At 43.7% G+C, this 15,518-nt stretch overlaps 1 protein-coding gene across 1 annotated transcript; it reads right to left on the bottom strand.

Annotated features, from left to right (window-relative positions):
- Nucleotides 1-241: 241 nt before the first annotated feature.
- Nucleotides 242-14,829, bottom strand: dhx32a (DEAH (Asp-Glu-Ala-His) box polypeptide 32a). Its single transcript, XM_036522563.1, has 11 exons — nt 14,169-14,829; nt 12,134-12,327; nt 10,629-11,013; nt 9,374-9,607; nt 8,600-8,693; nt 7,270-7,419; nt 3,439-3,630; nt 2,392-2,532; nt 1,879-2,069; nt 1,306-1,496; nt 242-743 (listed from the first exon to the last, which is right to left on the bottom strand). The coding sequence occupies exons 1-11, from the start codon at nt 14,439-14,441 to the stop codon at nt 548-550; spliced, it is 2,241 nt and encodes a 746-aa protein (XP_036378456.1). The 5' UTR covers nt 14,442-14,829; the 3' UTR covers nt 242-547.
- Between the last annotated feature and the right edge of the window lie 689 nt (nt 14,830-15,518).

Genomic DNA, 15,518 nt, shown 5'->3' with positions numbered 1-15,518 from the left:
GTTGCTAATGTAAACATCTGCAGACAAGACTTTGCACTTGCCTAAATGTGAAATAATTTATTTCCTCACAAAGTACATTTTATATATATTATACAGGCATACCAAACAACGTTTTTGACAAAGTATTTTAGAAATATTTGCCATAGACATTCCTTAACGGTATTCATTAACCATATTCCTTAAAGATATTAACAATATTCATTTACGGTTTCATAATGAATGTCCATGCAGCCAGCTTTACCAAATGGAATTTTCTGGCACGCACAAATCCCAGTGCTCATGTATTTCATGTGTTTCAAGTCCTGTAAACTGGGTGTCTTCATCATAACCATCTGAACAAAAGTAAGGTGCTAACAGCTCTTTTACGCTGACCTCCCCGTCTAGACTGCGTGCTTCTGAGCTTTGAGCATCAAAAAAAAGCAGTCTGCTTCTGCAGTTGGCCTAAGCTGGGGATTGGTACCGCGCGTCAGTAAAGCGATAGCAATGGCCTCTGGATCACGGGTACGGTGCAGAGTCTATGAATACGCCAGCTCGCTGACTGCCGTGGTCACTGCAGGACGCACCTCTCATAAGACTGGCTGGCTTGGCAGTCTTGGTGCGGCTCGCTGCTAATCGTTTGCGTCCTCTGTTTTTTTTCCTTGCGATGCGCTGGTCCGTCGTGGTCCAGGATGTCCTGCAGCATGTCTTTGCTCTCGCTAGTGGGCAGGTTGTAGAAGAAGTACTGTGGAGCCATCTGAATAAACCTGAAAAAATACATATATATGTCAACAGGTTAAGGGCTAACTGTTGTAAATTGCAACAGGTCTTGTTCTCCGTGGGGGGGGGCGTGGCGTTATAACAGTAGGCAGAATTACTGTTATTCAAACAAATACACAACTCTATTGTTTAGAATTTCGCACATTAGCCTACTTTTAACATTCCAATCATTTGAAGGATATCAAGTTTGAGTTCATAATGATAAAAATCCCTCAAGCACATTAAACCACAAATCTCTTCTCGTGCTGAAATCTGTAATCTTTTGCTCAGACTTGTAATAGGGGGATTACACAACTTGATTTTATACGTTTCCCTAAAGAAAAGGAAAGCCTCTGCTTTTTTGTTGGAAACGCCAGCAGTGGATTAGAAATCAGACCCACTTCTGCTCTGACTCATTCAAAGGGCTTTTTCCTAAACGTGATTCAGGTGACATGGCAAATCCAGCCCTGGCAATAGAAACACAGAGTTCAGAAGCCACGCCTGTTCTGGTTCTACTAGTCGAACCAAAAAGGGGGGAAAAAAAGAATTGCGAAAGGAATATTGACTTACACCTCTGGGGATATCTGGGAGATGGTCCGGATGCAGTTGTTCTCGGAGAGGGTGTACTCGTGGAACAGCACCCACTCCGGCAGGCCTAGCTTGTGCGCCCTGCTCCCGTAGCTGGAGAGGTGGTGAACCTGAGCCACGTGCTTGTGTGTCAGCATGAAGTAATTACCTGATCCGTCCACGTCTCTGGCGATCTGACAGGGAGGATGAAAGAGAGGCACAGAGGAAGAACACCCCGGGGGGCAGGATTAGGGTTGCTGACCAGTGCCTTAACTGTGCAGAGCTGGAATTGATATTTGTGTTAGGAGATGCACACCAGGACAGCTTGAAAGCTTTAGAAATAAAACATTTGACAGCTGAAGAGCCATGGCAGGGATAAAGGCAGAATTTTTCAACCTGATGAAAATTCCAGTGATGAAAAAAGATACTTTTCCAACGACCATACGCTTAATCTGGTGACTGATGAATCTCCATTATAATAGCCTTCTCTATCGTGTAATGTGCTTGTTACACTATCTGATGCTGCAGATGGCGTTTGGCATTTTTTTTCCATTCACTTAAATGACCGCCGCCCACCTGCATGAAGTACCCGGCCAGCAGCGCTCTCTTGATGTTGAGAGTGTTGGTCTTCGTTCCGAAGGCGGGCTCCGAGATGGGCAGCTCGATCCTCCTTAGGATGTCCGAGAGCTCGGCCCTGATGGCGTCGGCCACCTGCAGAGCAGGGTAGCTCAGGAAGTAGTCCTGGCACCACTTCTCAAGACTGAAGTCTAGAGGAAAGTCATCGGGAAAAAGAATTACTGATAACTGTCAAATTTACGATATTTGGCATTTCTACTGATTTAGTTACCTTAAGGGTGTGGACTGTAATGTAATGTAATGTAATGTAATGTAATTTTCATTGTATTATTTGCTTAGACTCTCTTACGTAGGGCTGCTTATAGAGCTTATTTTTACAGATAGGTTATGTACAGTTAGCCAAAGTCCTTTGCTCAAGGGAACAACTGCTATGCCCTGTCCAAGATTGGAGCTGACAGCCTTCAGGACACAAGTCGTTTGTGTTTAACCGCTGCTCCGCGCTGCCAGACTCACATGGCTCGCGCTGGCTCTGCTTGTAAGCGTTGTAGATGTTGATCAGGGTGAAGTGGTCCCCCTCCGGGTGCTGGAACTTCATGTGGCACTGCGCTGCCTCCTGTCTCATGCCGGCAGGTGGCTCCAGGAAGCAGCTGGGCGCTGTGACAGGCAGATTGACAAGCAGGGTTATAACTGCCACGTGACCAAGCCTTCCAGGGTGTCTGCCCTAATTATCCTTCATTAGCCCGAAAGGTCAAAGCCAGGAGAAGGAGCAAGGAAACAATTACTATGAGGGAATATAAGCACACATCCCACACTGAAATAAACTCTTTACACAGTTATAGGGTACTGTTGAATGCTTATACACTATAACTAGTTCCATCATTTTCCAGTACATTACATTGTTATTTACCAGACACTCTAATCCAGAGCAATTTACAACCTGCACGTAAACTTAACAAATTGCATCTAAAAATTGCATCTGTGAATTGCAGTAGCTTGTGATGGGAAAATAAAAACTCCATAATGGGTCAGGCTACTGTGTGCTGTGACTGAATCATAGGAAGCACCCAAAAGACTTAGCTCTCCATAGAAAAACATTAGCATTATTTCAGATGAGTGAGGCATTGATAGGGCATGATAGCTATGGGGTTTACAGAGCCTTACTTTCCCTGCTACCAACTGAAGCCTTAAAGCTTGATCTTAGATAAGGATGGATAAAAATGTTCCCTTAGCAACGTGTTCTCAACTGCTTCGAGTGTCAGTTTTGAAATTTAAATTGAGTGAGTCAACAGCCTTTTGCTTTACACTTACACAAAAAGCCAGCGCTCCTATCCAGAGCATAAAACAGGGGCATAAACAGGAAAGTACATAAGTGCATACAACGAGATGACATTCTGAAAATACACAAGTGTTACAAGTGTTACAAAAATGACAGCATAAATTGCGTAGCTTAGTCATACCCCATGTTTTCATGAAGCAATTTGGGTACCCCACAGCCCCTAAGAGACGGAGTTGTGGGCGTCTGCCACAGCGCCCCCATCAGGGTTGTGAGAGATTGGGTACCTGTCAACATCGCTGCGATGGTCACCACCTCGCTCACGCAGTCGAACTCGCAGGCCGCCAGCAGGGCCTTGGCCATCTGCGGGTCCAGAGGGAACTCGGACATGATGATTCCGATCTCCGACAGGTTCCCGTCGTTGTCCAAGGCCGCGAGGTAGTCCAGCTCCTCCAGAGCCTGCATGAGGCCTTCGGGATCTGGAGAGAACAAAACAGGACTGTCCCGTGAGAGAACTGCCGGGCACATTATTCCTTTAACACAAAAACGATTTATCCATACCAACAGCAGTGTCACCGCAGACAAAACTCGCTGGGACCTGCTGACCAGCTTTCTAATTGTCTAATTAATCCAAGAGTAGTCACATTTCACCTGACATTGGTTTAATTTGTGCAACACCTACTGCACAACCAGGAGCTGTTTATTGCAGAGGATAAATTGGTCTTAATTATGCCAAAGACTGGAAGAAAGTTCCCCATAGACAAATAAGTGCATTTATAACATCGCTCAACTGTGTGATTGTTAAGAGATATAAAAATACCAAGGGCTGGATTTCACATGGCAACAGTCTGTGTTAAAAACACAGGAAGTGTTGGCTGCAAGCAAAAATAAACTACAGTACTTTCTATTTGTGGTACATTATAAAATGAGGCATGTATACCATGTAAACCTCAAATAACAGACTTACACACTCACTGAGCACTTTATTAGGAACACCTGTACACCTACTTATTCATGCAATCTAATCAGCCAATCGTGTGGCAGCAGTGCAATGCATAAAATCATGTAGATACAGGTCAGGAGCTTCAGTTAATGTTCACATCAACCATCAGAATGGGGAAAAATGTGACCTCAGCGATTTCGACCATGGCATGATTGTTAGTGCCAGACAGGCTGGTTTGAGTATTTCTGTAACTGCTGATCTCCTGGGATTTTCACACACAACAGTCTTTAGAGTTTACTCAGAATGGTGCCAAAAACAAAAAACAGCCAGTGAGCGGTAGCTCTGCGGACGGAAACACCTTGTTGATGAGAGAGGTCAATAGAAAATGGTCTGACTGGGTCGAGCTTACAGTAAGGCTACAGTAACTCAGATAACCACTCTGTACAATTGTGGTGAGCAGAAAAGCATCTCAGAATGCACAACACGTCGAACCTTGAGGCAGATGGGCTACAACAGCAGAAGACCACGTCGGGTTCCACTTCTATCAGCCAAGAACAGAAAGCCAAGGCTGCAGTGGGCACAGGCTTAACAAAACTGGACAGTTGAAGACTGGAAAAACATCTGGTCTGATGAATCTCGATTTCTGCTGAGGCACACAGATGGTAGGGTCAGAATTCGGCACCAGCGGCATGAATCCATGGACCCAACCTGCCTTGTGTCAACAGTCCAGGCTGGTGGCAGTGGTGTAATGGTGTGGGGAATGTTTTCTTGGCACACTTTGGGCCCGTTAATACCAATAAATCATTGCTTAAATGCCACAGCCTATTTGAGTATTGTTGCTGACCATGTGCATCCCTTCATGGCCACAATTCACCCATCTTCTAATGGCTACTTCCAGCATGATAATGCATCATGTCACAAAGCAAATGTCATCTCAAACTGGTTTCATGAACATGACAATGAGTTCAATGTTCTTCAGTGCCCTTCCCAGTCACCGGATCTGAATCCAATAGAACACCTTTGGGTTGTGGTAGAACGGGAGAATCGCAGCATGAATGTGCAGCTGACAAATCTGCAGAAATTGCGTGATACAATCATGTCAACCTGGACCAGAATCTCAAAGGAATGTTTCCAACATCTTGTGGAATCCATTACACGAAGAATTTAGGTTGTTTTGAGAGCAAAGGGAAGCCCTACCCAGTATTAGTATAGTGTTCCTAATAAAGCGACACTTCACAGATTCTGAGTATTTCAAAAAAATTCACCTTGTGACTTCACTGTATAAAAATACATATTTTGTGGGCTTGCAGCAGAATTATCCAGACAGTATACACACCACTGTGGAAACAGTCTTAGACAGTTTGCATGTTTATACTCAGATGCATATGGAAATTAAACCTGAGCAGTTATTTTCAATGATAATGTTGATGAATGGAAAACAACACTTGACCCGTATTTGGCCAGTGCTGTTGTCAATTCAATCCACATCTTCTTTCCATTTTGTATGGGCACTATGAACATTTCTCATCCTCCTTACAGACGGCTTAGCTTTTTTGGGACTTCCAGTCCTGGGGTTTGTCAATTATAGATGATGAATCTCTCTACCTGCTGCTTATGATTCAGATACGTAAACAAAGCCCCAGCTAATGTCGTCAGTAATGCTCGTAAACACTGCTGTGCGTGCTTAGGTAATAGGCTCAGCCATATTATGACACTGAAGGACACGTCACGAGTCTTAACCCCTTCCACCGAAAGCAGAGTGGATCTGCATCCGAGTGCTGTATGTCTTTCAGTGAACACACCGCACAGAGAGCAACACCTGTGTCAGGCACAGGTGGAATTAAATACAAACTGTGGCACTGATATCCGTGTCTACGATCAAATTTCCATTGCAGCCAGTGACAACAGCCTACCTATGGAACCTGCGGATTCAATCCATAATGTCTCTACCAGCTACCTTCCACCTTGTCTGGCTAACTTTTGAAACTTGGTCATGCAGCACTTCTAATATTGTGACTCCATGTATGGCTTTCGCTTGTGTTGTACTCTGTCTCACTTGTAATTCGCTTTGGATAAAAGCGCCTGCCAAATGAATAAATTTAATGTAAATGTAATAATGTAGCACATGTCGAACTCACAGCTCAGGCTCATAAGAAGGCGACTGTAGCGTGAGCAATGGCCTTTACCAGGGAAGAGCTCTCTAAGCTGAAATGATTCCACATTCCTGTCTGCCCCTGGAGCTGAGCATCACACTTCCTGTCCATTGTGCGCAGAGAGGCCTGACGAGACACATTCTGTAATCGCTAACGAGCTGGCCCTTTTTCTCAGGAGCTGCATGAGAGAGGGATAAATCTCTCGGTTAGCCTTTTCTTCCCACAGAGGAGCGGGTCGGCTCGGCAACAATGCCCGCTGGCGGGGCGCTGTCAGCTCGGCTAAAGCACGGCTCACTGACCCCAAATAGCAAAAGGACAGGCCCATCTGTACTGTTTACCGTTGCCAAATAAGCCTCCCCCCCGAACCCAGCTCCACTTCCATTCCAGCAGAATTTGAAAATTGGACGTGCATTCTGAGAGATAATCCAATAATACATAATTCATTTATTATTCATGTTGCTCTTATCATCTTGTTACTATAAGTATGATGATACTGATGCTAATTATTATTATGTTTATTTTCATTTGGACCTTCCACAATTTCTATTTTTTTACGACTTGATTGTAATTTTATGTCAGTTTTGATTTGTAAGCACAGCTTTAACATAACGTCAGCTTTTTTAAGCATGTCATAATTGTTTCTATGTGAGCACTGTTAGTCCTTGTGGAGTCTCTTGTGTAGCAGTACGTGTCTTATTTATTTGCATGTTTTTTTCCACTTGCTTATAGGGCTGGCTCTTTATGCTAGCACTAGCTGCACACAGCAGAACCATTTTAGATTACATTACGTTACTGGCATTTAGCAGACACTCTTATCCACAGCTCTTACTTAGGTTACATTTTTTTTTTGTTTACATGTTACCCATTTATACAGCTGGATATTTACTGAGGCAATTCTGGTTTAAGCACCTTGCCCAAGGGTACAGCAGCAGCGCACCACTGGGGAATTGAACCTGCAACCTTTCGGTTATGAGTCCTGCTCCTTACCACCATGCTACACTGCCGCAGGAACCCCAGCTCACCTGGTCTGTCGATGAAGTTGCAGTGCCCCAGGCCAGCGATCTCCATGCGCTTCAGGAAGAGCACGGTGGGCGTGATGTTGGACTCGAGGAGCTGAGGGGGAGTGTCACTAGGCAACTGCGTCTCCTCCGAGTACAGGCAGAAACACTTGCCTACAGGGACCGACAGAGCGCAGGCTTGTGAAGACAGTGATCCGCAGTGTCTCTGATCCTCAGAGTTCCAACCTCCTTGTATGGCTGCTTTCAGACATTGTGCTTTTCTCTGACATGCTCACTGTTCATGACTTTTTGACACACTTTACTTTCTTTATTTTTACTATTGTTCACATTTTAAACATCAAAACTATGAAACAAAAATGGAATTATGCAGTGACCAAAAAAAGTGTTATTAACAAATCAAAACTCTTATATTTTAGATTCTTCAAAATAATCAAAAAATGTTTTTCAAAATTAAAAAAAAATTGGAAAGAAATTCATACATAGGCATCAACTTCACAATTTATATTTGTCTAAGAAACAAATTTAAAGCATTTAAGCATAAGTCTTTCAATCGAAATCTCTTTGAAAGCATGCTGCCCAATATCTTAATCAGGTGTGTCCAAACTTTGGACTTCTACTGTATGTTCACCTATTACATTAAAAACAGCAAAATGTGTTAAAAGATTAAACATTTTGGGACCGTAGAAACACTCTCTGAACTTCCAAAGAAGAGCTCTGTGTTCTGTGTCTCTGGTTCAATTTCATTTCCTGTTTCCACAGGATGTGTCAGTACTGGTCATTCATACAGGTTATTTCCAAACTAAAAGTAGCAATGCTGTTTCCTCAAACTGTAGTTTAGGCACCGCACCAACTACTCCACCCCTGTGGACTTTTTCCCCATCCCCAGGTGTAGGTGTTGAAAACCACAAAATTCAGTTGTGATGTGCCAATGATGTTAATTCTGGAGTATAAATCATGACATCAGCACATCTGACCATCAGCATTATCCATAACGAAAAGAAAAATCATTGCAGTCACATCACTACCATTTAATAAAGCAAATCTGCATTTGCTACTTTGATGGAATGATGCTCTAAGATCACACCATTAACACCACGTACCCCAGGGTCATGCTATGAAACAGCTAAAATGTGTTATTCAAACTCTATCTTTATCTCTGGAGGTATGGGATGCAACCTCTGACATACTATAAATAGCATCACCTGCATCTGTTTTTACAGCTGTTCAGCACAGCACCCTGGGATTCTATGGAACCCTGTCTGGCCCAGTGGAGATGTGTGACAAATGACTCATGTCTTCATTACCTGTCTCTCCAACAGGATGTACAACTTACCCGTTGAGCTCATGAGCTCCCTGCGGACCTCAGCCTGGCTTCTGCTGATGGATCGCACCACTACAGAATTCGCCCTGATCCGAGGATTGTAAACCTACCAGTGAGAAATGAATATCACTACCAGTGTCAGTAGCCAGTATTATGTCATCCTGAAGAAGAGTACCACATCTCAAACAAAGCATTTCATCATATGCCCCAGTGCATTCTGGGAAACACACTCTACAAATTCTGGAGAAAAATTTTCAGCTGCTGAGTGAAATAGTATTAATTGTGTTGATACCTGTAATATCTTCCTATAGGTAATCCATAAAATATGTCATGTAGCTAACAGGATGACATCAAAAACAACATTATACATGTCATCACTTTACCAAACTGTCAGGAATGATCCTAATTTCACTGCACCTACTGCAAGATGAATTTGCCCAGTAACTACATAAAATTCACAAAATCAACTCATTTCCTGTGACCTTTGTGTGACAATATGACAACACTAATCAGCATGAACTAGCGGCCACTCTGAAATACGTCCACTGTAACGGCAGTGCAGCAGTGTAGCATAGTGGTAAGGAGCAGGAGTCATAACTGAAAGGTTGCTGGTTAAAATCCCTGCTGGGGCACTGCTGCTGTATCCTTGGGCAAGGTACTTAACCTGGAATTGCCTCAGTAAATATCCAGCAGTATAAATGGGTAACATGTAAAAAACTGTTAATTTTTGCAAAGTGTTTGCTAAATGCCAATAATGTAATGTAATGTAACTGCAATGCTGCTTACATATTTCTTCTCCATCCCTGTGTCGATGATGAAGTTGACGGTGTCCACGGCCCAGAACATGTTCTCTCCCTGACTGGACGTGAGGAAGACCCGCCTGCTCCTGCCCTGCTCCTCCCCAAGAATGGGCAGCCCCCCGCCCTGGGGGGGGCACAGGGCCAGAGGCACCAGCTCCCCCAGCTCTGCGCTCAGGCTCGCCCCCTCCTTTCGCAAGATGTCGTAAGCGCAGTCGATCTCCTGGGAGCGGGACAAGCACACGCTGAGGTGGCAGTGGGCTCTTATCCCCACTCTCACATCACCGGTCAGCATTACTGAGGGGTCACAGTTCACATCAACAAACAACACCTGTAAGATTTTCCAGAAGTCACCCTTCTGTTACCTTTGACTTTGCCCACCTTATTGATTCTTTTGTTTCGCAAATGATTAATGCGGTCAGACTGACAATGCTTAGCAAGCACTGCAGGAAAAACACAGCACGATAAGAATTTATGGGAGAGGAAAGGGCTAATGCGCTGTTAATGCAGTGCCCAGAACCCCATCTTGTTAAAATGGACACCACATTCACAGTTACAGATGCATTACAGAAATTCAGTAAACAATAATCCCTCTGCTGCCAAGCCCCATGACAGGCCATGCGACCCAGTGTTGATTAAAGAACTGGGCCTTCGTCCACAAATAATATTACACTATTTAGGGTAAGCTGCTTGCTGAAGCTCTGCCACTGCAGTGCTCCATCTGGGACTGGAACCCTTCCACCTTCTGATCATAATGTAATAGTGATAATAATAATAATAATAATAATAATAATAATAATAATAATAATAATAATACAGCAAATTTTCTAATGGTAATTTTCAGACTTCAGGACTCAGAAACTAAATGCCTGATGCTGAAAGCTGGTCAGTACCACTGTTATACACCTGTCGCACTGTGCTCACATGTGCTTACCTAAACATGAGCCACTGTTGCTGACATAACCCAATGCCCTCTCCAGCAAATAATTATAGAGCAAAAACATTTAGAAAACAATATATGAATGCCATGGCACAACATAACCAGTTCATCCTTGTTTTCAACATGCCAGGAATGCATTTAAAGTGCAGAGAGAGATGAGGGCATAAAACCTGTACCCACACTAGTTTGGGGAGCTCCCCTCCGACTTCCGCCGAGGGCTTCAGTATTTGAGAACAGAGTTATAACTTCATAATAACATATTGGCCTGTCATTGTCATTGGGCTCTAGAGTATGTGTACCCTACCTGTGCCGAGGCCAGGAACACCACGATGTCCCCTTTCTCCTTGGTGCGGTGGATCTCCAGCACCAGGCGCAGAGCAGAGTAAAAGTAGTCCCGGTGTGCGCTGCTGCTGAACACCACCTCGGCCGGGCAGGGGTGCTCCAGGCGGATCAGCGGGATGGTGCTGCCGCCGCCGCTGAAGTGGGCGAGCAGGCGGTCGGGCCGGCGCGAGGCGGTCAGCACCACCGCCCGCAGCTCTGGCCGCTGCAGCAGAACGTTCCGGAGTAGGCCCAGCAGCACGTCCGTGCTGGCCGTCCGCTCGTGGGCCTGGTCGATGACGATGACGCCGTACCGCTCCAGCAGGGGGTCTGACATCATCTCTCTGAGCAGGACGTCATCAGTGCAGTACCTGTGTGGTGCAGACAAGATCTTGGGCTTAGTGATATTATTTAAAAAATATCTGCTGTACATTATCATTGATTATCATCTTCATTACCATAATACTGACAATAAATATTATCAAAATCAAATTTATTTACACATACATCAACACATTACATTATTTTAGCAATTTAGCAGACTCTCTTATTCAGAGTGACTTTCAGCACAAAAGAACAGCACAATAGTAGTATTGCTGTGTGTGTAGTTATAATAGTCATTATAGTTATTACAAATATTATGACAATATTATGTGTACGCATGTTATTGTAAGTGTAATTCATTTTATTGTCACTTTTTGTTGTCATTACTGTTGTCATTTAACAACATAGCTTTTCTAGTGTGATTTACAGTGCATCAAACTTTGAGAATAAAATACTCATTTTTTAATCTGAATACACCAATAACAAATACATTTCAAAACAAAAATATAATTAATGTCCAAGGAATTAAACACAGTTTAGATGAAAAAAAAAACACACGGTTTATAGAAAACTTCATGGTTTTAGTAAGTCATTATTTGCTGTATGCTAAGAAAGAAATACGTATTAAAACAACTGTGAATTTTCTCATACAGTACACTGTGACTACAACCAGGCAACAATGAGCTTTGTTTTAAAAAAATCTGTGCCTGGCTGCACTGTCCCAGGATAATTTAAATAAGTAATTAGTCTGGTAAGTTGTTTTATCGGGCACCCCCCAATGTGCACACACACTTTCTTCTCTCTGCTTTTTGTTCCCTCAGACAATGTGTCTCCTCTCTTTGGAGACACATTGACTCCAGCTGACCGTGACGCTACGGAGAGGCATATGGGATGGGGGGGGTCACATGATCTCCCTGCAGCTGCAAGTCAGGAGGCCTCCGTTCTGTGGTGTGTATCCTTCAGGAGAAAAGCTCCCGCAGAGGGAGGTGGTGTGTGTGTGTGAGAGAGAGGGAGAGTGTGTGCGTATGTGTCTTAAAGTATGTGTTTAATATACTTCCTTGTGCTGGAAGTCTCCCTGAATAAGAGCATCTGCTAAATGAATGAATGTAATAAGTGTTGTGTGTGTCTGTGTGTGCATGCATGACGCCAGCGGGCTCGGACACACACCTGAGCACGGTGTCGCTGGAGCAGCAGGTCTCCAGCGGGATGCTGTAGCCCACCTCGTGGCCGATGTTTACGTCCATCTCGTCAGCCACGCGGAGCGCCAGGTCCACGGCCTGCTGCCTGTGGATCTGAGAGCACACCACCCCGCCGTGCTGGTACTGCAGCGACAGGCAGAACTCCGCACACCATTGGGGTATCTGCAGGACATTAGAGAAACAGTCATCCCAACTGCTCAATTATACATACTGTGTTCACACTCACTGGTCTGGGAGTGTTGTTAGCCTGTTCTGACACTGTTGCTCATTTAAACTGAATGATACACTTATGTTCTATTGTGTTGGACGTCACTCTGCTAAAATGCATGTAATGTAATGTAATGTAATATCATAGCACCGGCAACCTTTTAATCAAGCAAAATACAAAGAAATGTTTTATTTCTCAACAGACACGACAGAAAAATTAAACTTAAGTGGTTGGAGAGAGAGAGATGACAACAGATTGTACACATCAGTCTTCACGGGCCTGCCAACCGTAGCTGAGTGATACAGATCAAACCTCATCATATTCATCTCGCAAAAATTGCTTTGGCAGCAAATGACAACTTTGGATAACTGTGGCTTACCAGCGGGAGGCCCCTCTAAGACCTGTCTTATGCAGGCCAACAGCTGGACCTTTTGTGCTGTCCAGCTGTCAGGCCTGAAAAGCCTGTTTGGACGCAGGAAGCAGGGCCAGCATCTGCTGAGCTGGACGATTCATTCACGGGCTAACGTTCGCTGCTCTTTCAGCGGGACAATGTTTTTTCTAAGGGCGCATCCAGCACCGGGGGGAGTCAACCGGCTGACTGACCGTACAGAAACATTTGTCCTGCGCGTTTGATTTCCTGAGATTTTAAAAAGGAAGTGTGCCATTTAACTCCAGGCGAAAAAAGTGACGGTGTCTCTCACGAGTTTCTACCGCAGATGAACCATGACTTTACACGTCAAATCCAAATTCAACATCTACTTTTCATACCTCAGCCTGGAGTATTTACTGAAAAATAAAGAGCCCTTTGTTCCAGGGAATTGGTGATGGGTGACTAACAAAGAGCCTTTGAATAAACCATCTTTAGTATGATTATACTCATTTAAGAAAACAGGGGCCTTCAGACGTATTTTAATCAAATTAAAAAGTAGGCTACTCCACAAGACTCTGCCTTTCCAGCATTTGCTAGTGTCACCTAAACTGACAGTCTGGTTTAAGCAGGTTTGTGTACAGTACAAAAAAAAAACGAAAGAAAGCGTTGGAATAAACAAGTACATTACGCCTCAATTGTTACGAATATGACTGAACAATCTCTGCGCTGCCAACATCAAAATAACGCTGATTAAACAACTTCAGTAGACCAATGTAAAACCGGGAATTCTAGGTCGGCGTCTGACATTCACAGCTCAGCTGCCCTCGGGGAAGTTGTAATACAGTATCTTATGTCAACTAATATTCAGTTCATGGTATCTATATTTAGGAGCACTCCAAAAAGCTGACAGCTCCAGCTGGAGCAGTGACATTTAACACCCACCACACGTTGCATTCCCGATTAGTAAACTTTCAAAATACTATAAAAATTCTTTGCGGATACTGTATCATTGTATCAGCGTTGCCCTCGTTTCTTCAGCTGGAGTCTTGTTAAGGCCAAGAGAGTAGTAAAAAAGGGCAAATAACACTATTTCCCGCAATGTACACTTGCTGTGTAACACCCGAATAGTGTATGGTTTTATAATGAATATCGCATGCGTTCTTTAACTCAGCACGAGGAAGAAATTACCAATTTACTATCCTTATGAGGCAGCCACAACTTCAGACTTATGCAATCAAGCTGATGACAAAACACTGTTTATTTCTTGAATAATAATTCAAAGGCTAACAAACGCTGAAACCTCCTGAGCATAACTTAAACGAACTGTAACTGGAGCAGTGCATCGTTACTCTGCAAAGATGAAAAGCGGACAAACATAATTGGTCTCACAATAGTTTAAATTAACATAATCATTCAAAAACCCACCTGAGAGCTTTTCCCCGTTTTAACAGAGCCAGACACTATAACGAGTTGGTTCTTGACCAAAGTGTCCATGAATTCACATCTGGCTTTCCACACCGAGAGCGTCTTCCTCTCCTTGAGTAACTTGTAATATCGAGAAGAGTACGGCAGTCCATCGAATTGATTAAGTTCCAGATCATCGCCGAAGTCCAAACCGTCTTCTTCTCCCTCGTCTACATCAGAATACAGTTCTCCTTCTAAATTGCCCTCCTCTAACACGGCACAATGCTCCGCCATGATGTCGAGTTAAACACCAGTGCGATGCGCCCGAATTGTACGAAGTTGTCGCAACAGCGAAGAGTCGGACGTCTGTGCTATCAACTCAAACCGAGCGTAAAGTACGACATGATGTGGGGGAAACCTATATGTTACATCAACCCACCACGCCCGCACTATACCTCAGGTCGAAACACAAAAACAAACGTAGCAACAAACGCTCCTAAGTAAATTAACAAGGCTAAGGCAAACAAAAAAATTACGAATTTAGAAGAAAAAAACAACCGATGAAAACAGCTTGATTGCAGTGCATAACGACTGGTCCCATGATTTCGAAGTTATTTTGTAATTTGGAATTTGTTCCTTGCTGGTTAAGCAGGGCGCACTATCTGCTCCCGTACTTACCGCACGTGTACAGGCTCCGAGTGGAACGCAGCGACCGGAGGCTATTGTGGGGCTGAACGCAATCACGTGGGAACTTAATCCCGTTATAATCGAATACAAGGGATGAGATGGTGGGAGATAATGGAGGGAATGGAGGACTTTCTGTTGGCTTCAGTTTACATAGTACTGTTTAGCCATGCCAAAACTGCCGCATTCAAAGTTAGTTTGCAGCTACCTGGTATTTGGCAGGGAAACTCAAAAGTTCAAGTTCAAAGACTTGTATTTTTATCATAAATTAACCCGCGCAGCTTTGGATAAATACATACATTACATACCTTATTTGACCGAATGTACACAAGTGGGCCTTGTGCCTAATTAATGAATAAGACTGCATCACAAATGATCGATGTTAGTGACATTCAACTAGATGGTTCAGTAAATTTCAGTTACATTTCAAAAGCTTAACTGCTGTTGTGAACAAGTGAACGCAGAACCCAGGACCCATTGATAATGCAAAGGATGCACACGCAGAACTACTTGTTCTTTGACCGTGTTGTACCCACTGTAGCTAGCTAGTTAAAAAACAACAGGCGTTGAGCCATTTAGTTAGATTTGAGATGCGCACTAAATTAATAAATAAATATGGCTATACTGTAGAGGCTTACGTCACCATTCCATGTGCCAGCTTGAGTTCAGTGAACACTGTCCCAGAAA

Source organism: Megalops cyprinoides, chromosome 1, assembly GCF_013368585.1.
Source record: "Megalops cyprinoides isolate fMegCyp1 chromosome 1, fMegCyp1.pri, whole genome shotgun sequence".
Classification (NCBI taxonomy): domain Eukaryota; kingdom Metazoa; phylum Chordata; class Actinopteri; order Elopiformes; family Megalopidae; genus Megalops; species Megalops cyprinoides.
This window is presented reverse-complemented; position numbering and strand designations above follow the sequence as displayed.